Here is a 22,492-nt window from a genome sequence, read left to right as displayed (position 1 = left end):
CGCCGTCACGTGACGCGCCGCGCGCGCCTTTCCCCCCTCCTTCCCCCACCCTCCCCCCCCCCCGCCACTTGCTGCTCGGCGCGGGAAGGGGAGCGGCGCGAGCCCCGCGGTGCAGGTGCGGCCGGCGGCGGGACGGGGCCGGGCGGGCCGCGGCCCATTGGGCGAGGGGCGGCGGGAGAAGGCATCGCGGACGAGACCGGACCCTATTGGGTGGGGGACGCATCCTATCTCCCATTGGGTGAGGGGCTTGCGCCTCCCTTTCCCCATTGGCTGTTGGGGTGCAGAGGCACGGTGGGGGCTTGCGGCCGTTAGCCCACAGGTGCTGCTGCTACCTGCAGGCCTCATGCTGTCTGCTATTGGCTGGGGCAGGGAGCCCTGGGTGCCCATTGGTTGGCTGACCTGTGGCCACTTTTGGTATTGGCTGGCAGGGCGCAGGGCCCTGCCCCAACACCCCATCCTGGGCCCTGAGGGGTGGGGGTGGCGGTGGCGGCAGCGGCGTCATGGCGGCCAGGCTGGGCAGGGGCAGGCAGGGGCAGGCCAGGCTGGAGCTGGAGCCACGCACCCCTTGGGTGACACCTCCCCGGTCCTCTCCCTCGCAGGGGCGGCTGTGCCAGCCCCGCCATGGCCCCGGCGGCGTGCGGGGCGCTCCTGGGGCTGGCCCTGTGCACCGGCAGCCTGTGTATGGTGAGCGGTGCCGCTTTGCTCTACCACGACTACTGCGTCGTCGGGGCCGGGCCCTCGGGCTTGCAGGCGGCGTATTTCCTCCAGCGAGCCGGCCGGGACTACGTGGTCTTTGAGCGGAGCCACGCTCCCGGCAGCTTCTTCGCGCTCTACCCTCGCCACCGCAAGCTCATCAGCATCAACAAGCGGTACACGGGCAAATCCAACAGCGAGTTCAACCTGCGCCACGACTGGAACTCGCTCCTCAGCCACGACCGCTGGCTGCTCTTCCGGCGCTACTCCCGCGACTTCTACCCCAACGCTGATGAGATGGTGCGTTACCTGGAGGACTTTGCTTCCCGTCTGAAGCTGCGGGTTCAGTACAACACGGCCGTCATCCACGTCACGCTGGAGAGGGATGAGCAAGCCTGGAATGGGCACTACTTCATCCTGACCGACCAGGACAGGCAGAACTACAAGTGCAGGTAATGGGCGAACCCAGGGCTAGCCACGCCGCTCTCCACGGGTGTCTTCAAAGGCGCTGGCACAGGGTGCCCAGAGAAGCTGTGGCTGCCCCATCCCTGGCAGTGTTCAAGGCCAGGTTGGACACAGGGGCTTGGAGCAACCTGCTCTAGTGGAAGGTGTCCCTGCCCGTGGCAGGGGGTTGGAACTGGATGAACTTTAAGGTCTCTTCCTACCCAAACCGTTCTATGATCTTACGTACCCCGTACTGCTGCTGAGCTCCCTTCTTGAAAACGTAGAAGTTACTCAAGTAAACATACGGAGTTTATTTCTCACCTCTCCTGGGAAGCTCAGCTCTACGACAGCAGGTTTGCTGGCTGTCACTTGGAGGTGAGCTGGCAGGCAAGCCTGGGGGGGACAGAAGGCAATCCTGGGCACCCACGCACCAGGAGCTGCATGAGCAGGGCTGGGACAGCAGGCAGCGCCTCTAGCCTCAGCTGCCTGGTGTTTCCATCCAAGTCACAAAGTTTTCTCTAAGATTTAAGTAAAATTTACAGAGAAAGATAAAAAGGTTTCTGTACTTCACTTCAGAGTTAACAATTAGTGACGTTGCTAACGTGTTTTTATGACTAGGAGTTAAGGTTTTTAAATATCAAAATCACTTTCTATCCCCCTTAAAAATTACTTTTGTTTTGCTGGACTAAAAGGCAACAAATTTTAAATCAAAGTAATTTCTTATGTAACATAGAATCAACCTGTCAACCTTTAGTGTTATATAATTGTCAGTGAGTACATATGAGTAGTACTTGCACGTTCTTGAGCAGCGGAGGGATGTGAAGGGCCTGGAGCACAAGTGTGATGGGGAACGGCTGAGGGACCTGGGAGGATGTAGTCTGGAGAAGAGAAGGCTCAGGGGGTACCTTATCCCTCTACAGCTGCCTGAAAGGAGGATGGAGTGAGGTGGGGTCGGTCTCTTCTCCCAAGTAACAAGTGATAGGACAAGAGGAAATGGCCTCAAGCTGCACCAGGGGAGGTTTAGGTTGGATATTAGGAACAATTTCTTAACAGAGAGGGTGATCAGGCTTTGGAACAGGCTGCCCAGGGAATGGTGGAATCACTGTCCCTGAAGTGTTCAAAAACCATGTAGATGAGGCCCTCAGTGACATGGGTTAGTGCTGGACTCGGCAGTGCTGGTTGAACGGTTGGATTTGATGATCTTGAAAGTCTTTTCCAACCTAATTGATTCTATGATTCTGTGTTTATGTACAGCACCCACACTGACTTTTGCTATATATAACAATATTCCTAGTTGTCCTTGCTGGCCTGAGGACGAGGAAAAGAGGAGCAGCTCATTAGGTGAAGCTGGGGAGAAGTTTCTTTCGAAACCATGATCTCCGCAGCTGATCCAGTGTGGCTGCAGGGTTTACATCACAGCCATCCTCCACAGCAGGAGGGGAGGGAGTGATGAGACAGAGCAGGGGGCCCTGATCCCATAATTCCTGCGTTCCCAAGTGCTATCCCTGTTTTTGCAGCTGCTTGTTGGTCGCCACTGGGATGTGGGTCCCCAATGTGGTAAACTTCCCTGGCTCGGAATACGTTGAGGGTTATGAGACTGTGTCCACCAACCCAGAGGATTTTGCTGGCCAAACCGTGCTGATCTTGGGCCGAGGGAACTCAGCCTTTGAGACAGCAGAGAACATTCTGGGCGTCACGAATTTCATCCACATGGTGAGCCGGTCCCGCGTGCGCCTCTCCTGGGCCACCCACTACGTCGGGGATCTGAGGTAGGAAACCGCTCCTCTTCCTCTTTCTAGTGCAGCTGGAGTACAAACCTGGACAGTCACTTCTTGCCCAGGCAATGAGCCGGGCTGGCACTGGAGGTGCTGTGGTCCTAGGGGTTGCCGAGGAAACATGGGGCCTTTTATCTTTAGGCCCTTGGTTTAAAGCAGTCCGGGATGCAGTTGCTGAACACAGGAGCTTGATGAGAGCTCTTCATGGTCTGAGTGAAATAGGAAAATGTCCCTTTGGAAACTGTGTCATAAAAAAGTGCTGGATCCCAGGTTGTTCCCTTGCTTGCAGTCAGAGGAGAGCTGAGAGGTTGACTGCATCCTGCAAGGGCAGTGAGGGTGTGTTACCTGTGCAGTTCCTGGGAGCCCTGGGGCTCTGGGGATAACCTTTGCACTGACGAGGAATGTGGGATACCTGGTAAAGGTTTCCCGTTTTCAGCAGCTGAGACAGAACCTCTCCTCCTTTCTGTTAGCCCTTCTTACATTCTCCTTTTTTTCACAGAGCAATTAACAATGGCCTGCTGGACACCTACCAGCTGAAATCTCTGGATGGGCTTCTGGAGGGTGACTTGGAAGATCTGGCTATCATCAAGGACAAGAAAGGGAAGCTGCACATCACGCTCCGGTTCTACCTAGAGAACAGGAACATCAGCGCAGGCATTGATTCCATCACCCTCCCGCAGGATGAACTGGATAACTTTGCCCCCCGTGCACCTTACGACCGTGTCATCCGCTGCCTGGGCTGGAAGTTTGACTTCTCTATCTACAACAGGTGAGAGAGAACTAGGATCTCCAGGGAAGCTGGTGCTTGGATTGAAGGGCCTGAGTATGGATGAAGGGGAAGAGCAGGTCCTCTCCTGGCAGCATTGCCTGGACCTCCACATGCTCTGAGCTGGCTGGTGCTGCACAGTCCTTTGTTTATGCTGCAGCTACAGCTGTGTCACAGTGGGAATGTGTGTGCCACTGTCCCAACAGTCTGTAGGGTTGAGCAAATGGCAGTGTTGGGACCTGGACACAGAAAAACCTGTCCCTTTAGAAATCTTGACCTTCCAGTCATGTGGAGAAGGCTAGCAGTGTTTGGGCTGGGGTTTTTTGGAATGAGGATGGTACACGTACAGATCGCTACAGAAAGGTGTTGTCTGCTTTTTTTCCCTTGAGGATGCAACCTTCACTCTGCCTTGGTTTGTTTCCTAGTACATCCTGCAGTTGAAAATGGTACTGCTAACTTCACTGTCTTCCAAAATTCACTGTCAGCAGTTCAGGCTGGAATCGATCTTGTCCCGAGCTAACTTGGGATGAGCATCCTTGTCTTCTGGAAGATCCTCATTGAAGTAGTAAATCCCACTGAAGACAGCGGGGGCATGAAGCAGTGTCTTGTAGTGGCTGCAATATAATGTGTATATAATATCAGAAACCCCTTTTATTCTTTCACCCAAGCCCTTCCTGACAGCCTGCTCTTGTCTTTTGCACATCAGATCCCTTAAAATGATGCCAGGGAAGGGGGACAAAAAGAAGTATCCTCAGATCAAACCCAACTACGAGTCCACAAGCACCCGGGGGCTCTTTGTTCTGGGCACTGCTAGCCATTCCATTGATTTCAGGAAATCTGCTGGGGGCTTCATCCATGGATTCCGGTATACAAGTGAGTACTGGGCTGTACAGAAAGGGCAGAGATGGCAATTGGTCGTCCCTTCAAAGGAACAATTCATAGCTAACTGCTGGCAGTAAGAGCGACAAAACACAGTCAAGCTGTAGCTGCATCATCTGAAGTGGAGGAGAAGTGACTTGGGGTCATATCTGAAGTTTTGAGTTGTCTGTCTTTGTTTTGTCTTGTGTCTCTCTTTGCCCATCGTCTCTTATTTATGTAACACAATAGATTTCTGCCTGCCAGATGCTCTGCCTCGTGACAGGCTGTGGGTGAGAGGTCTGTGCTGTGGAGTTAAAACCCAGTGGCTTTGGGCAGTAGAGAGAATTTCTGTCTTTATGTGTGTGCTCATCCTTATTAAAAGACTGCTCAGAAGTAATGAAACATCCCTTAGGACACCCCATCCGCTCACCAACCACTTAGCATCACATCACCTTTCAGAGGCCATCTCCACTGCAGTTACCAGCAGTTGGGGTGGGAGATCCTAAGCACAGATGAGCTGTAAAGCTTATTTATTGTGTCCTGCCAGTTATCTGTGTGATTTCCGAAATAAGCTTGGATGTGTAAATAAGCTGCCCTTGTTTCTCCCCATGTCTTAGCTCGTGCAGTCCACCGCCTACTGGAAAAGCGTCACCATGGTGTCCCCTGGCCATCCACAGTCTACCCTGTTACACAGCTGACCAATTCCATCATCAAGCGGGTGAACGAGGCCTCAGGCCTCTACCAGATGTTCGGTGTTCTGGCTGACATCATACTGCTGAGAGAGTGAGTGAGTAATTATTCCCAGCACTGCACTTTATCATTTCATTCCTTTTTTTCTTGACCACCGCTTCCTGTGTTGCCACCACATAAATTGCTCCATTGCTGCCTAAGGACGTTACAGTCATGTAAGCAGCCATGTCAAAGCCTGTACCGCTGCCACAATTGGTGCCAGTATGCCCAATTCTGCCAAGTACTTCTCTTGCTTAAAGGGTCCAGACCTTCCCTTTAAGCTCAGAGGAGTAGTACCCTTCTACTATCCCTAGGAAGAAGCTTTCCTTGAGCAGTGCATCTGATGGCTTTTTGGCCGTAGCCTGGACCAGCTGAGGGGGTGCTGGATCCCAGCTGGCTTTTCTCTAGTGGAAAAACGTGGTGGTTACGGTTGTAATTCACAGGAATGCCACAGCATTTGAATACCTGGAAGAGTACCCAGTTGGAATCCTGGCTGAGCTGGAAACGCAGACGGGGAGAAAGGCTCGCAGTGGGCTGTTTGTCGTCATCATGGAGTATGGGAAGAATTTCTCTGGGGCTGACAAGGATGTCTTCTACTACAACCGAGCTGTGGGAGAGGCACAGCATGCCTGGCAGTCCAACTTTTTACACCCTGTTATTTACTATTACAAACACCTCCCAACAGGTAAGCTTTCCTGCTAGTTACCTGATATGAGCAAAACTTGAGAGGGATAAAGATACTTCAGAGCCAAAGAGGGGCCTGGGACCTAAAGGCATTGCACACCCTTCTCTTCCACTTCCTTCATGTCCATCCTCTGGGGCACCCACCACCACTGTGTGAGCTGAGAAAAAAAGCTGGGAGTTGGCAAGGAGTTTCCATCGGTCAGACTGATGCACAGTGGGGGAGTTGTACTAGAGACCTCACACTTGAGGGTAGAAACAAATAGGCATGCTGGGAATTTCTCTGTTCCCAAAAAGAGGAACATTGCTTCCCTTTGGCTGGCACCCTGTGTTTATTTTGCAGAGTCCTGGCAGATGGGGCCAGGCTGTTCAGTGTTACCACCAAAAGAAAGCTGCTCTCTGTGGCCAGCCCAGGTCTGAGAGGTCACACAGTGAGAGGCAGCCAAGGGCAAGGCTTTGAAGATGAGTGTTACAGCCAGCAAACAAATGCACTCAGAATAGATTTCCTTGGGAAATTATTGTGCTGAATCTTCATCTCCAGAAACCTAGGGTCAGGGTCTGGCCTGCCTTGCACAGGAAGAAGCATGATGGGTAGCAGTATTAAAGCTTGAACGGAGCTCAGCCTGTCTGGCAGTCCCTGCCCAGGGGGAGCAGGAGTGAAATGACAGGACTACTGCGGGCAGAGACAAAGGGCAGCTGTGCAGTGGCAGGGCTGCTGAGGACAAAGCTAGCAAAGGAGATTGCAAATGAAAGTCAGGTAGGGATTAAAAGGTCAGGACAAAAGCTGGAACAGCTGTGGTAGCTGCTTTCCACTGCCCAAGCAGTGCTTTTTAATGCTGTTTTGATTCTGAGAGATTCCATTAATGTTCTCTCGGCAGAGCATCAGATGAAACTTCGGCCCCCGGATTGGCCTCTCCCCCGCCCCGATGCCATCCATCACATTGTGGAGGACTTTCTGACGGACTGGACAGCCCCGAACGCCCACATCCTGCCCCTGAGGCGGTTTTTGGAGAACTGCCTCAGCACTGACCTGCGCAATTTCTTTGCAGGTAATTTGTGCACAGGGTGGAGGTGACAGGAGGAGGAGGAGGGATGTGAGGGACAAGCAGCAGGAGTGATCTCTTCTGCAAACAGCTGAGATCTCCCCGTGGCGTGCTGGTGCTCTCACCATCAGTCACACCTCTCTGATGCACGCTCCAGCTGGTAGAAGATGCCGGTGCTGTGTCTTGTGTTCCCAAATACCCTTTGTTCCTGCTCACCACCAGAAAGAGACTGCCCCAAGTGCACCCAGATTAGGGAAAGGTGTATGAGGTTGCGTTCAGTCTCTTTTCTAGCTTCAGCTTTCCTTCTTCCTCCATTATCTGAACATTCCTTTATGGCACCAGGTACCTGATCTCTTCTCATGTACTGATGATGGGATTGCTTTCCCATGGGAAATTGGAGTGCTGGTCTGGGAACCTCCTGCAGGACCTCCACGTGGCGCACGGAGGGATGCAATCCTGTGGTACAAAGAGCATGCCAGAGGGCTGCAAGCTCAAATCCAGCTCCTTTTCCTCTCAGAGCACAGACTGGAGCTCCCATCCTGCATCTCCTGAGTTCTGCACAATGAAGTTGATTACTCCTCTGCCATCCAGGGCAGGGTGGCGGGTGGGAAACTCTGGTCGCCTTTCCTTGTCCTCTCTGTTTTTTGTTTTGAATGAGTCCTCAAGAGTTTATGGGAATTTTTCTCTGCAGGGTATCTCTGCTGACTCTGATATTTGATCCTTTCCCCCGCAGAGTCCTGTTTCCTGTTTGCCTTCACCCGTCAGAAGCTGCCTCCCTTCTGTCGGCAGGGCTACCTGAGAATGCAAGGTCTGGAGGGCAGCGAGGGGCTCCGGCGCCATGCGGTAGAAGCTGGCCTGCTGCAGGATTACAGCATCACAGACTTCTTGGGTGACAGACCCCCTGACAGCCACACAGGGTCACAGGACCAGCTGCTGAGAGATCATGTTATATCCGTTCGTCCGCTGCAGCATCTCGTTAATGCCAAGGATGAGCTTTAACCTTTCTTGCTCCACACTGAAACTCAAAGGTGCTGTTGTGACAATACTGTAACAGAGATCCACAGCAGGATTCTGCCCTGCCCTGTGCACCTTCTCCATCCCCATGCCTTCCACTGATCATGAGTTGCCAAAGACCTGCTCAGATCTTGCTGTTACAAAGAGGACCAACGTGCTTTAAATGATAAGTGAGGGGCTAAAATCCAGCAATGCTGAGGCTCCCACGTTGTCCTTCCGGAGTTCAGAGTCGCTTGAAGATGGTGTTAGTGTTTGTCTCACGGACCAGTACCAGCAGCAGCGTCCAGGGGTCACAGAAGAGAGTGCAGGATCACCTGGGTAACTTACAGTGTCATGTCCCGCGTCGGAGGTGACCTGCTGGCAGTCTGTGGCAGCCTGCTGCGGGCTCTTTGGTCCTGGAGTGCCGTACACTGTGTATACTTGAAGGTTTATGCTGAATCCTGAAGTGGCACTCCAGACAAACTCCCTGGTACTTTTCCTGCATTTCAGTTAAGGCTGTTGTGTAGCTTAAGTGGAGAGGGGTGGTTTTTACTGACTCTATAGATCAGATACTTTATCATTTCATAAGAGCACTACAAGGGACCCTTCCCTCCAGGAGGGACGAGCAGCTTGCCTGGAATGCTGGATACACAGAGACTTACACTGGGTTCAGCTCCACTCACAGTTTTTCTTCTCCCACCTCAAGCAGCCTGAAAGATTAGCCCCTGTCTTTTATAAAGCATGACCAATAGTTCTCCTGTTTGCACTATGTCCCATCGAGAAAGTTTTGGGTGAACACTGATGTCATTAAAATGCTCGTTCGGTATTTTATTCCCCTTCCTGTCACCTTGAGATCATGCTGGCACTGACTGGGAGGCCATCGGCATTTGTTGCTCCCTCTGTCAGCCACATGCATATGTCTGTCACCTCCCCATGGGCTCCTTCCACTGGAGCTGAAGAGCAAGAGCAGTTTCAAGCTTGACCTTATGATGTCCCCGTGATTTCTAGGAAATGGAGGAGGGGCAAAAGGGAACAGGCTTTTTACCTCAGCACGTTTTCCAACCCCTTGGCGTCTAGAGGAATGTTCCTCTCTACACTTGTGCTTCCAGAGTGGGAGAGTCTGTACCTGCATGTACCTAAAACTCCCCCAGTCCTTCAAATTCATCTGCTGTTTCTGTAAAGCCCCAGTTTCTGTCCCGCTCAGAGAGGCTGGGGAGCAGAAGAGGTGAAGAAGATGGCAAATGAGTTCTTGTTCCTCTGTGGGAATACTTCTGGTGCTGGGAGATCTTACACATTCACATGCAGCCGGAAGGGGGACGCGATTACCTTCTCAATGTGCGTTAATCAGCATCCTTCCATGAGCTTATGTCCCATTGCCACACCTCCAAGGCCAGTCTGGCTCTTGTGGCCTGTAGCGGTCTGAGGTGTGCCACTCCTTGCTACATCCTTGGTACTGTGGGCTTTTTTATTTTAGGATTGTCTGACTGAATTGGATTGACTGGCTGTCACTAAAGAGCCCCTTTCACTCCTTCATCCCTGACTCGTTCATCCCTCTGTGTCAGTGTGCACTGACATAGAGGGTGTCCCTGTTTTAGGTAGGTACATGCATGTTCTCCAGCTGTTTCGTCTTCCACCCTCAGATCCCCACGAGGGGGCAGCAGTGTACACGCCCACAGCACTTGCGTCGCCTTAAATTGTGATTCCCCTTAGGAAAATAATCTGTGAAAAATTGGCACCCACTGACTCTTCCAGCATGCTCTGTGCCTGCATCCCAGGGTTGGATCTGGCGATCCAGCCCCAGAGGGTTTTGCTGCTGCCTGCTTCCCTCATGAGCAGGGGTCGAGTCACAGAATGGTTTGGGTTGGAAGGGACCTTAAAGCTCATCCAGTTCCAACCCCCTGCCACAGGCAGGGACACCTTCCACTAGACCAGGTTGCTCCAAGCCCCGTGCAACCTGGCCTTGAACACTGCTAGGGATGGGGCAGCCACAGCTTCTCTGGGCACCCTGTGCCTGCGCCTCAGCACCCTCACAGGGAAGATTTTTTTCCTAATATCTAATCTAAATCTATCCTGTGTGCGCTGCTGAGCAAGCAGTGCCCTTTGGCCTTGCTCCTGCCAGTGCTGGCAAAAGGAGGGGGTGCTGGCTGCGGCTCGTTTTCCATGGGGCACCTCGGTTACAAACGCCGCAGGGGAGCAGAAATCCCCGCTGGTTTGCGGTCATCCGTGGGAGCGGGGCTGCAGGTTGGTCCCGGTGCCTGGATCTGCTGTGTGTTTCCTGGACGGGAGTTAGTCCCAGGGCCGGGGGTTGCAGGGCAGTGTCCTTCTCGGACATCCTATAGGGGCAGCGCCGTTCCGCGCACAGCCCTGGCCGGGACGGAGCCGCGGGTCGGGGCCGGGGCCGCCGCCGGCCACCACCACGTGCGGGAGGCGCGCTGCGTCCCGCGCCGCGCTCACGGCGCCCATTGGAGGGCATCGCCGCCAATCAGCACCCGCGGCTCGCCGCGCGTGACACAGCCCGAGCGGTGGGAAGGGGCTTGAAGGACGGCCACGGAGGCCAATCTGAGATCGGCGCTCGGGCCGGCGGCCAATCAGCTGGGAGGGCGGTGGTACCGTTGTTCGCAGCCTTCCTGCGGCGGCTGCCAATCAGCGCGCGGGCGGGCGGGGCAGCAGGCGGAAGGTTGTTTGTGTGCGGGTCACCTCAGGGACCGGGAAGGTGCGGGGCGGAGCGGAGCGGAGCGGGGGGGCCCGGGCCTGGGGAGTCCTGTGGCGCGGCGGGGCCCGCCCTTGCGCCCCCTCCTGGCTCCGGGGTCCTGCCCCCCGGGGGTCCTGCCCCTCCGGTTCGGGTGGCTGAGCGCGGCGGGGAGGGCCCGTCCCGCCGCTGGCTGAGGGAGCCGTGCCCTGTGCCGTCAGGGGAAGCGGGACCCCAGGGCAGGGAACAGGCGGCGGGAGGGCCCTGCTCTGTAGGGCTAGGGAAGAGGAGACCCTGTGCCTGGGGGGGGGGAGGGACGACAGCCTCGGAGAAGGGAGAGGAAGCTGGGTCTGTAGCTGGGGATTCCATGGCAAGTGGGACCCATGGCTGTGGGGCTGGAGCTGCAGCAGGGTGGCAGGGGCTGGGCACAGCGGCAGCAAGAGCTTCCGTGCAGTGCCCCGTATGTTTCTATCCAGGACACCTCCTGGCTTGGGGGCTGCCCTGCAGAGGGGACTCTGAGCCAGGCACTGCTGCAGTGGGAGTGGCTGTGGGGTGCACCCACCCCGCATACCCCATCCTCCTCTCCCCACAGATGGCCCAGAGGCTGGCGCTTCGGCGGCTGCTGTCCCTCACCCCCAGGACGCTGCCCCCACAGGCCCCACTGGCACCCCACAGGAGGGCCTTCAGCACCTCAGCAAACTGTGGGAGCACCTTCAACGTGCAGGATGGCAGCGACTTCCAGGACCGGGTGGTGAACAACCCCAAACCCGTTGTGGTGGACTTCCATGCGCAGTAAGTTCCCCCTCATGGCTCTCGTGCCTCTCTCTGCCATCCATCACACATGCAGGTGTGTCCCTGCTGCTTTCCCAACAGTGCAGGGATATGAGTGTGCCCGAGGGCTCCCCAGGCTGCGGAGCTGCTGACCACCCTGCTGAGCATCTGGTGTTAAATGGTGCTTCTGCTCCTACAGCACAATCCATAGAGGGTTCGCTTGCTGAGTTGCACCACTGTAGGTGTAGCTACACCCTGCAGGAGCATAAACCACAAGTGCCAGGAAGGCATTCCTCAGGGCAGCGTAGTGCTTGGGTGTCACCCTGGCCCCGGTGTTGCATCATCCTGCAAGAGACACCTCAAGAAAAAGCTCTGATGTCCCCTTCATGGATTAAATATCCTCCTAAAAGCACTAACTGATGTGAACAGCTGTGGAAGACCACTGCAGTTGGTACATCCCTGCACTGACATGTTTTGTCCTTCCAGTTTTTTACACTGGGTGCTCCTGAGGCAGGGCTCTTGACTGTAAATGCCCTTAGGAGTTAGTAACAGCCACGTGATGCTGTTTCTAATCTGCGTTTGTCAGATAATACAGTTGCGTTTGTCATCGATAAAAACACTGTCATCCTCTTGCCAGTAAAAACACTCCTAGATGTTATCTGCTGGATTAACGACACTGATTATCTTTGTTTTCTCATGTGTTTTCCTAGTGTCGCAGTGCTGTCATGTGAGCTTGTTGTGGCTGATCCTGGGCAAACAAAGTATGAAACAGCCCAAAAACTTCTGCTGTAAATAGACCAAACTGACAAACCAAAATTAATGTTAAGCAGGATCACCCGGGGAGGAGAGGACAAGTAACTGAGAGCCTGAAACCTGGGACAGAGGGAGGCTGAGGACGAACAAAATTTACCAGAGCTTCAGTTTTAAAAGAAAAGGGCACTTGGAACTTTAACTTATGTTTTCCTTGAGCTGAGCAAGTTCATATCATCTTAACTGGTGCCATTAGAGGATGCAGGGGGTGTTTTCTGTGTACAGGGCCTCGCAAAGTCCGCTGTTGTTGCACTTTGGTTTGGCATAGGTGGTGTCTCCTCGAACAGACATGGTACCTCTGCGAGTTTTGCAGCTACAGGGGAATTTCTGTAGACCCTGCAATGAGTATGGAGGGGAAATCTATGATCTGATGCTTGGCAGAAACTGATTGGAGTGGGCTGCTACCCGCGCACCCAGCAGCAGCACGGGCTGCACGGCAGCTCTGTGGACAGCAGGGTCACAGCTCTGCACGTACCCACCAGCGAGGACACAAAGCAGGGCTGGGGGGCAGGAGGACCACCACGGCGGGCAGAGCAGACTGTGGTGTGATCAAATTAACATCAAAAGCACTACGAATGCTGAGTGGTGACCTCTTCTTCCACTCATCCCCATCACCACACACACAAAACTCTTTGCCAGTTCCTTTGTGGAACTTGTGTTTCCAGCCTGGCTTTTGCATGGTGGCTGCTGCACTTGCCTCCTCTAATGTCCTCTCTCCTCTTTCTCTATCAGATGGTGTGGCCCCTGCAAGATCTTAGGCCCCAGGTTAGAGAAGATGGTGGCCAAACAGGAGGGGAAGGTGCTGATGGCCAAAGTGGACATTGACGATCACACAGACCTTGCTATTGAGTACGAGGTAGGAGCTGGAAGAGCACAGACTTTCTTCTGCTGGCAGTGCAAAGAAGGTCCCTCCCTGGGGCAAGGTGTGCCTGGTGTGGGGAGGGGAAGCCCAATGCCTACACCTTCCTGATCCCTCAGTTCACTCGTCAGTAGGTAGGGTTTGCTGCTTGCCTCTCCTCCAGCTCTGCTGCTTATGTTCAGCATCCCCACCTCTAATTCTGCAGAAAGGTGTCCTCTGAGCCCTGCAGGCATCTGTCAACATGAATGCTTGCCTGGCCTCGAGGGGCCTGCAGCATACACAGCATTGTACTGCGTGCACGGGCTGCTCAAGTGCCGGGCAGGAACATGAATTAACAAGCCCCAGTCTGCTCTGGTCCTGAATGTGGCTCTTCATGCAGCCAGCCCGGCCTCTCTTTCCCTTCCGTGTGCAGCCTTTCTTGCTGGGTGATAATGTCCCAAGCCACAGCACAAGGAGGCACTGTGGGCTTTGTTGGACAGGTAGAAGCCAGGTCAGAGAACACACATAAGCAATAGGAGCATGCATCCTGCTGTTGACAAGTACAGGCCTTGCTGCTTACAGTAGTGCTTCACACGCCTCTTGTGTGTGTTCCTGTGCTGTCTTAACTTCCAGGATGGAGCAGAGTGACTGGAGGAGGCCACAGCTTTGGTTCACAGGATTGATTGATTTTTTCTGTGTGTCAGTGATGAGGTAGTCTAAGAAATGTAAAAACTCTTCTGACAACCGTGCTCGCTTCTGGTGTCTCTCCTTGCAAACAACTCGGTCTGCAGAGTCGGGGCATCCTGTTGCTTTGTTTTACTGGGAAGAAAGTGCTTAATTCCCACTCACAGATGGAGCTGCTCCCCCTCTGCAGATGAATCCCAGGGCTGAGGCTGGCACAGGAAGCTCAAGCTGCCCAGCGAAGTGTCCCGAGCAAGCTGCCATGTTCTCGAGCCTGGAGGAGACGCTCTGTGCCGTTCCCACACCCTGCCAAGCCAGCAGGAAGTGGAAACAGCTTGTTCCCTCCCACTCTTTCCCGAGAAGACCTTTCTGCCTGTGCTGTGGTGGCGTATCCACACAGCTGGTGCCCACAATGGTGATTTGCAGCTCCCACAAGCTGAGCATGAGAGCCTTGGGTGCTCTTCTTGGTGGTGGCATGCTGGCAGAGATGCCCCCAGGCCAAGGAAGGTGGCTCCTGGCTCCTGAGCAAGGCTGTGTGTTGCAAGCCTGAAGGCTGTGTAGCTCAAGGGTGAAGTTGAAGAGGGTGAAGTTGTTTCAGTGGTGGTCAGAAAGTGAGTAAATCCTAATAGAGGTAGGCAAGGCTCTGGTAGCAACCACACTAAGGAGAAAAGGAGAAGAGAAGAAAGATTATTAGCTCAACTTTTGTGTTGTTCCAAGCCTTCCAGTAGATGGGACTAGCTGGGATTACAAGAGGATAATCACAGATGACCAGAAAACAGCAGAGTGTGTGCATGTGAAGAAGGGTCTTTAAAAAGAGGCAGGAAATTCCCAAATGGCACAGGTTTGACACGCTGTGTGTGCTCTCACACTGGATGGTGAGGGAGCACTGGCACAGCCTGCTGTGTGCACGCATTTGTCTGCAGGGTCTGCTTGTCTTGCAGCCCTGGTGGCATAGGTGCGGGCAGGCCTGAGGCTGCAGGCAGGCAAGGGCCAGCTTCCAGCAATTCGTTCTGGAGCCTTATAGAATCATAGAATGGTTTGGGTTGGAAAGGACCTCAAGATCATCTAGTTCCAACCACCTGCCATGGGCAGGGACACCTCGCACTAAACCATGTCACCCAAGGCTCTGTCCAACCTGGCCTTGAACACTGCCAGGGATGGAGCATTCACAGCTTCTTTGGGCAGCCTGTTCCAGTGCCTCACCACCCTCACTGTAAAGAACTTCTTCCTTATGTCTGACCTGAACTTCCTCTGTTTTAGTTTGAACCCATCACCCCTTGTCCTATCACTACAGTCCCTGATGAAGAGTCCCTCCCCAGCATCCTTGTAGGCCCTCTTCAGATACTGGAAGGCTGCTCTGAGGTCTCCACGCAGCTTCTCTTCTCCAGGCTGAACAGCCCCAAGTTTCTCAGCCCGATACAAACATGATGAAGATTTTGTTTTGCAAGAGGTCCTGGGGATCGTTGCTGCATCCTCTGCCCTGGAGGATGTGTGTATCTGGTCCTGAACACTATCCCCATGGCTAAGTCCCATCTGGAGGCAGTGCCTGTGAGCAGGATAGCTGCAAATGGATGGGGTAAAGGAGAACTTTTTGCTTTGTTCTTCATAGTTTGGGGTATCCTTTTCAAGGCAGAAGTTTAGTTCATGTGCTGGCAGATGCTTGGTTTTGCTTCATCTTCTGGAAAGTTACCACTTAACATGGGAGCATAAGGGCTGATGGGAAGACACCAAGTTGACATCAAAGAGGGACCAAAGATAGTGTTTGGAGGAGATCAGGATAACCAAAGGTGGTATTTGGGAGGGATCAGGAAAGACTTAGTTGTTTTAAAGCCATTCCATTGGGGATTGGGTGTCTGCAGTCTGAGAAAGCTTTTATTTCCGGGGGGGTTTCAGCATCCATGACTCCTCCATGAGCTGCCAGGAAGTCTCTGTCCATCCATGTTTATTCCCTGCCCACACACACGGCCGCCAGCTCTCTGCTCGATTGCACAACGTCCTCTTCAGCAGCCTCCTCGGCGCGGGGGGAGGCAGGGCGAGGGGACAGACCCCCTGGAAGAGCTGAGGAATGCCGGCACATTCCTTCCCTTGGCTGCCAGCCCTCCCAGCTTAGCACAGAGCGGGGACACGCTTCCTGCGACTAGAAACGTCCCCGGCGCCTTTCCCTGTCCGGTTATGCCCAGCACAAAAGTTCTTTCTCTGGGGACTCCTCCTTCTATCTAACACCTTTCATCTCTGGTTGTGGCCTTTCTCTGCTGCTCCAGCCCGCTCCTCACCTCTGACCCCAAGAGCAGAAAGGGAGAAGGAGGAATACTTCTGTTTAATCTGCAGACTCCTGAAATTCTTTGGATCCATCTCTTGCTTTGGCCTGTTGCCTGTGTGCATCGCCACTGGGAAGCGGCAGCCCCTTCTCTAGCAGCTCAGGATTGCTGCTGGATACAGGGATGGTCGTTTAGCAGCAGAGCTTGATCCTATGTTATGCCTTATTCTGAAGCCTGGGTGAAATCCTTCTCCCTGCTCCGCTGTGTGACATCTGAGCTTGTATAAAAGCCCCAGTTTCAGATGGGAGAGAACTCCCTCGGTACGGGTGCTGCCAGGAATAGCCTGGATGGCCTCGTTTATTTATCTCTGTGGTCAGCACTGATCAAAAGCAGCCTGACTTTTTTCTCTGTAAATGCTCTTGAGGGAGGAGGAGGGTTTGTTTAGGTTCAGTGCAGATGGGACCCAAAAAAAAAAGAGGGGTGGGGGGAAAAGAGCAGCAACTTTGCATTCTAGAAATTCCCGTGACATTTGCTTGTCGAGCTGCAAAGTATGTGCTCCGTGAAGAGGCTGCCCTTGCTGCAGCCAGCAGGAAGGAAGCTGTCAGAAGCGTCCTGTTTTCTGGGCAGATGCAAGTTGCTCAGTGCCCCTGGTTCTCACCCAGCCCCAGATCTGCCACCCCTTCTCGGGCTTTGCTCCCTATATGAAAAGGGGAAGGGATGGGAGGCTGTGTGCAGCTCCTGGGTGCGCTGCTCTGTACCACAGAGCCCTGTAACTCGGTGTTAGCTGCTCCATAGTGCTTCAAAGAGTCCCTTGCTCCTGACTCAGGCTGCGATGGCCTGGTGCTTGCTGTTGCTGGTTGGGCATACTGGTTTTTGTGGATGGAGCTGTGCCAACTCTGCTCATTATTAACCCACTTTGCAAACCAGAGGGCGGCCCAGTGGAGCTTTGCCCTTCTCGGGGAGGGAGAGACCAGTTGAGTGCAGTGCTGGTACTTTCTCACCCCTAAAATCACAACGGAGCATGTTGGTGACACCATTGCCAGTGCTGGGGCCCGAGCCCTCTGGATCTGCTCCCACCAGTCACTAGGAGGAGCTGAAGATCGTGCGCTGAAGGAGCCCTGGCGCTCCCATCCCTTCAGATGAGACTCACAAGCCCTGGAGGACAGACTGCAGGAGCTACGCTGCACTGGCTGGGTGGGAAGGAAAGCACAAAATGTCCCTTTCATCTGAGGCTCCCAGTGGGAGGAAAGCCAGCCCTCTGGCGGGTTTCCCAAGGAAGGATTTGCAGACCCTTGCTGGTAGCAGGGCTGGCAGCACACACAGGAAGGCCCTGCAGGCTAGTGGGGAGGCAGCAGGCAAGATAAGGATGTGTTTTGGGGGGAAGGCTTTGCAGAGATAAGGGCACTGTGGGGTCACAAAGATGACCAGATCTCTCTTGGCACAGAGCTCTCTGAGCTCTGGTTGCTCCTTCTCTCAGTCGTGTCCCTGGGGTCTCTTCTGTCCCTGCTCATCCAGCAAGGCCCTGGGGAGTGTTGTCATTTCTGCTGCTGTCCTCTTGGATAATTCCCAGAAAACTGTGGGCTAAAAAAGCAGCGCCCAGAGCAGGACTGGCTTTGGTCAGGGGAGCTTTTTCACTTCTTAGCTAATCGTCAGGGATCCGCAGTGGATGCTGCACTGGTGTGTGACCACTGAAAACAGGAGCAGAAAAAGAAGGATGGGTTGGAGGGGTTGTCGTTACCAAGATATGATGGGGCAGGAAATCTGCCTGTGCAGTGATGGGGGGGACCGTCCTCTGGCTCCAGTCCTGTCTGCCGAAGAACATGGGTCAAGTCTGAAACCACCCTGGCCATAAAATGTCCAAAGGTCATCATGTCCGAGAGGTGTCCTGGTAAAAGACTGGGTTTGTTTGCTTATGATAGGACAAAAGAGAAGGAGAAAAGGAATTTGTATTGGAGAGGGGAGAAAAGTTTTGCCTTGTTTTTATGTTAGCTTTGGGTTTGTCTTTAACATTTTGGGCCTTACTTAAACTCGAAAAGCTGCTCAGCCTTGACTTAAGTAGTGCAGAGATGAAGCCACAGGGAGAGGAGGAACATGGAGCTCAGATGGGCTGTGTTTTGAGAGCAGACATGTCACCCCTGTAGCCACTTCTGTAGAGCCACATTTGGGGCCCAAGCACAGCCTCTGCTCACCCATGTCTTCCTTTTTCTCTTGCCCCCAGGTGTCAGCAGTGCCAACCGTGCTGGCTATGAAGAACGGAGACGTTGTGGATAAGTTTGTGGGGATAAAGGATGAGGATCAGCTGGAGGCATTCCTCAAGAAACTCATCGGAGCCTGAAGTGAAAGGGTTGGCTGTACCTCTGCCTCCAGACACGTCCACGTTGTGCATTCCTTGCCTGGGAGACCTGAGGGCACGTGAACTACCTGCCTCGTACAGCCTGGGGTTTTCTTCTGGTTTGGGGCTTTTAGGAGATGGACAGTGTTGTAACCCCTCCCTCCCACCCACCCCCTTCTCTTGAGCAGCAGTAGTTGTAAAGGGCACTGAAAAGCAGGGCTGCTTATTCTCACAACGGGGAATGCGGCTGGAATCAGCCTGTGTTTATCAGCAAAGAGCTGACGTGCAGAACTGCTGCTGCTGAGTTCAGGGGAGGAATGTTTTTCTCTTTGCCTAGTATCTGATAGCGCAGAGCAGAGGGCAGCTGCTCCCTGCAAGATGTTGGTACATACCTGCCCTGGGTGGGTTTGTTTAAAGCTGAGTATGCCTCTGCCTTGTCTGTGAAACCTGTCTCTGCCCCTCTGTCCTCGTGTCGCTGGGACAGGTACAACTCTTCCACAAATCCATGGGCTCCAGTCATAATTTTATAAGATAAAATAGGGAGAAGTATTTTATGGATCTCCTTTTATGTGTCTGTAATAAAGAGAGCTTTATCAGTTGCTGTGGTCCAGCTGGAGAATAAAACTTGATTCTCAGAAATCACAGGGAAGTCCCGTATCTATCCAGAGAGGTGAGAGGGAGTATCGGCACCTCAGGGGCTGGTTTCTAATGATGGGTTGGGAGAGCACGGGTTAAGACTTGATCCCTACTAAAAGGGAAAGCACCGAGGAGCAGACACATGGGTTACTTTCACAGGGCTTTCAGTGCTGCTTCTAGGACCCACTTTGGGTGCTGCTGGCTCCGGGATGCCAGAGGAAGGACTCACCCCCTGTGCACAGAGTAACAGCAGCTCCTTGCGCACAAGGAACCTGAGCTCTGCTCACTCCCCCTTGTGCTTTTCTTACTCCCTTCCTGCCTGTGGACCCCGAGAGCCTCCCTCTCCCTTGTGTGAATGGTTAAATCTGCTCATGCAGGTGAGCCCTGCCACCACGCAGCCTTTGGCTTTAATAGCCCTGACCTTTAGACGGAGGGAGGCAGTTATGTGCTCATATTGGGAGCAGCCTTCAGCCCTTCCCATCTCCTCCCTATATACACCTGTTTCCAGTCAACCTGGCTTCTGAGTGCTCCCAGCCTCCTCCTGTGCTTGTAGGCAGAGTGCAGCCCCAGGGCTGATGCCCGCTGTGGTGCTTGTTTCCAGTTTGCTTATCAAAGCCGCATGAGAACATTGTAAGTGCTTAATCACCACGTAGAAGCTGCTTTTTTTCTTTTTCCTTTTTTTTTTTGTCCTCCTTTCCAGCTTCTGTTTCCTTCAGTCACTCTTAAACCTGCTTTGGCTCTGCTCCATTTCACCACCCTGGCACAGGTAGTTATGAGAGGTGAGGCCATTTTATTCCTGCACCTTTGCAATAACGATTTATGACCTTTGACGAAGCAGGGGAGTGGTGATCCAAGCCCTGTACGTCCTGCTGCAGCCACAGCACTGCAGGCATTGCTCCTGCCTGCTCCCATCACCCCCAGGGCCTGGGCAGTGGCACAAAGTGGTGGTGCTGGTCCCCTAGGTGGTGGTGCTGGGCTGATCTCACCCCTGGCATATGCTGCTACAGGTGATGTCACTTGGATGTAATTTGGTAAAGAACTGTTGGTCAGTTACAATCAATAAAAAACCTGGCATTTTAGTTTATTCAGGAGGCCACAGAAGCTGTGCTGCTCCTGTCCTGCTCATGTTCCAGGCCAGGCAATTTCCCCTGCAGTTTCGGTGTTCCTGCTCTGTAAACACTTCTAGTAAAGGCTGTCTCCATTTTCCTGCATGAGCAGGAAAAGTAGGGGAACAGCGTCACATACCCAACAATAGTCAACTTTCATGCTTCACCATCACCAGAACAGGAAAAAACACAGTGACTTTGCATTGTGTAATTAAGGGGCAGTATAAATTTGCTATTTTATCACTTCCTACTGAGGAAAAGCAGAGCTAAGGTGCCATTCAGCTGTTTCTTTGAGATAAATGCTGAAGACCCACATGTCCTGTGGAAATCCTTCAGAAACAGTGTGATGGGTGGAGAGGAGAAGGAGAGGTTTGGGGGCACCTTGAGACTCCCCAAGCGCTTTGCACAGTTCTCACCACAGGACAGGACTCAAAGCACAAGGATGTTTTCTGTGGCAGGATCTGAATTCAGGTCCCCATTTGCTGACTACTGGGGAGGCTTCGGGGCTTCCCACAGCTGCTGGTAACAGAGGAGGTACAAGTGGGAAGCACTACCAGCGGTTTATTTATTGGACAGCAATTTTCATGCCACCTGAACATGATGTTGGTCTTTCCCAAGAGGAAAGAGCTGAAGGTAGTAGGTAATTCCATGTTGGCTGGGAAAAGGTTTCCTTTCTGTTCACTTCAACAAGGATGCAGTTGGTTTTCCTTCTTGAAGTTAAGCACATCGAAGACTCCTCTGATTTGCTAAGCATTTGCTCTCTCCTGCCCAAACCTGGCTATGTTACAGCAGCTTTTTCAGCTTCTAATGTTCCTGGTTGCTATTTTATCGAAGACATGGTGGTTGGTGCCTAAATCCACTTCTCGTCCCCCCCCCAGGTATGTTCTGACCCCAACACCAAGATCCCCTCCAAAGTCCAGTGTGGTGCCTCTGTCCTCACAGCCGTATCCAAGGTGCGCAGGCTGAGGTTTTCCATTCGCTTCTGTTGGCTTTACACTTGCATCAAGCCCTAACGCAGCTGCTCCTTTCCCAAAGACGTTTGTACCTGCCCGTTGAACAACATGTTAACGTCCAACTGCTCCAGCCCACGGTGAATGCCTGCGAGGAGGGAGAGCTGTGCTACCTTCCCTGCTAGGAATGCTATGCCGAGACCAGCTCCAAGCGCTGGTGGAGGATGGAAAGCTCAGGTTGCCTGGCTTGCAGCACGCAGTGGGCTGTGTGTATGTGGTCCTTTGAAGGGGGCAGTTTTGGCCACGTTTAGTTCCAATGAGGTCTGGCCTCAGCAGCCCCAGCATTGACAGTAAATCCTTTGCTTTATCAACATATTATATGATTCCTCCTGTGCAAAGAACAAAACAAAGACAAGCTCCATGTCAACAAGGAAATGGCCAACACTGATGCTGCCTTTCACCAGCCCGGCTGGGCTGTTTGCCCTGACGGTTTGTTAATCACTTTGGGCTTCCACCCCCCTCATTCTCCTTAACTAAGTAATTAGAAATCAGTAATTAAATGCTCTGCCCCTGCAAGGCTGTTAGAAGCAACCTTAAGCTCAGTGTTGTTCCAAACTGCTGCTGAATGGCATTAAGTGCTCGCTGTGAGTTTTCAGCTTCCTGCAAGTTAAAGAATAACAGTTTGCACAGCTGCAATATCCTAAGCAATAAAAAGATAAGATAGGCTTGGCTTCCCCACCAAAACCAAACCAGATCACCTGTTAAACAGTCCTTGTTACCTGCCCAGGCTCAAGTCCATCACGGCACACCAGAACTGTGCTTCTGAAGGACATGGGGTGCACTTGCGAGCTTCATAGTTCCTCTGCCTCTACGGCTTTGTAGCTTCAGCAACACTTTCCCTCTTAGAAGGGAAAAAACAGGCTGCAACTCACACTGAGAGTTGTAGCCACAGGATGGGTGCAATGCTGGAAGGAGCTGCTGTGCTGAGCCATGCCTGGTTGCTTTCTTCCTCAATGTGCATCCCACCAATCCAGGGAAGGATGGAGGCAGGAGCAGCAGGGGAAACCCCACATTTCTTACAGCCAGAGAAGCCAAATGGGTGGAAACCAGAGGCCTCCAGGGAGAGCTTAAAAATCTGGCACCCAACACCGCGGTGGGGTTGGAGCAAGGAGATACCCGGTGGCTGCCTTCCCTGCTGGGATGGGGGAACAGGTCCCATAAGGAGAGGCCAGAAGGGGACACTGGTGCTGCTCATGCCCTGTGGGCTGAGGAGAGCTGGCAGCTACGGGCAACAGGGCAGCAGTCAACCTCCCAACTGCCCAGATTGACTTCCTAGGCCCTCATCATCCAAAGAGTTGCAACCAAAACACACTGAAATTGACTGGGTTTTCTCCATGGCCTGCAGCTCCTGTGAAGAAATGTCCCTGCACGTATAGGTA

General features: G+C 53.3%; 2 protein-coding genes across 5 annotated transcripts; both read left to right on the top strand.

Annotated features, from left to right (window-relative positions):
* Window positions 1-76: 76 nt before the first annotated feature.
* FOXRED2 (FAD dependent oxidoreductase domain containing 2) lies at window positions 77-18,959 on the top strand. Its single transcript, XM_030478525.1, has 12 exons — window positions 77-115; window positions 600-1,145; window positions 2,655-2,906; window positions 3,412-3,681; window positions 4,385-4,551; window positions 5,154-5,319; window positions 5,709-5,950; window positions 6,825-6,995; window positions 7,723-9,577; window positions 11,264-11,463; window positions 12,985-13,108; window positions 18,248-18,959. Exons 2-9 carry the CDS (start codon window positions 622-624, stop codon window positions 7,986-7,988), a joined length of 2,058 nt encoding a protein of 685 aa, XP_030334385.1. The 5' UTR covers window positions 77-115; window positions 600-621; the 3' UTR covers window positions 7,989-9,577; window positions 11,264-11,463; window positions 12,985-13,108; window positions 18,248-18,959.
* On the top strand, window positions 7,719-19,000 carry TXN2 (thioredoxin 2). 4 transcript variants are annotated; one of them, XM_030478529.1, is made up of 4 exons: window positions 7,719-9,577; window positions 11,264-11,463; window positions 12,985-13,108; window positions 18,248-19,000. In XM_030478529.1, exons 2-4 carry the CDS (start codon window positions 11,264-11,266, stop codon window positions 18,362-18,364), a joined length of 441 nt encoding a protein of 146 aa, XP_030334389.1. In that variant the 5' UTR covers window positions 7,719-9,577; the 3' UTR covers window positions 18,365-19,000. The 4 variants fall into 4 exon arrangements, with proteins under 4 accessions (XP_030334389.1, XP_030334388.1, XP_030334387.1 ...); XM_030478528.1 differs by lacking the exon at window positions 7,719-9,577 and adding an exon at window positions 10,483-10,659; XM_030478527.1 differs by lacking the exon at window positions 7,719-9,577 and adding an exon at window positions 10,604-10,695.
* Window positions 19,001-22,492: the final 3,492 nt, after the last annotated feature.

This window comes from Strigops habroptila, chromosome 3 (assembly GCF_004027225.2).
Source record: "Strigops habroptila isolate Jane chromosome 3, bStrHab1.2.pri, whole genome shotgun sequence".
In the NCBI taxonomy this organism is placed as follows: domain Eukaryota; kingdom Metazoa; phylum Chordata; class Aves; order Psittaciformes; family Psittacidae; genus Strigops; species Strigops habroptila.
Note: the sequence above shows the minus strand (reverse complement) of the source record. Positions and strands in the feature narration are given on the sequence as shown.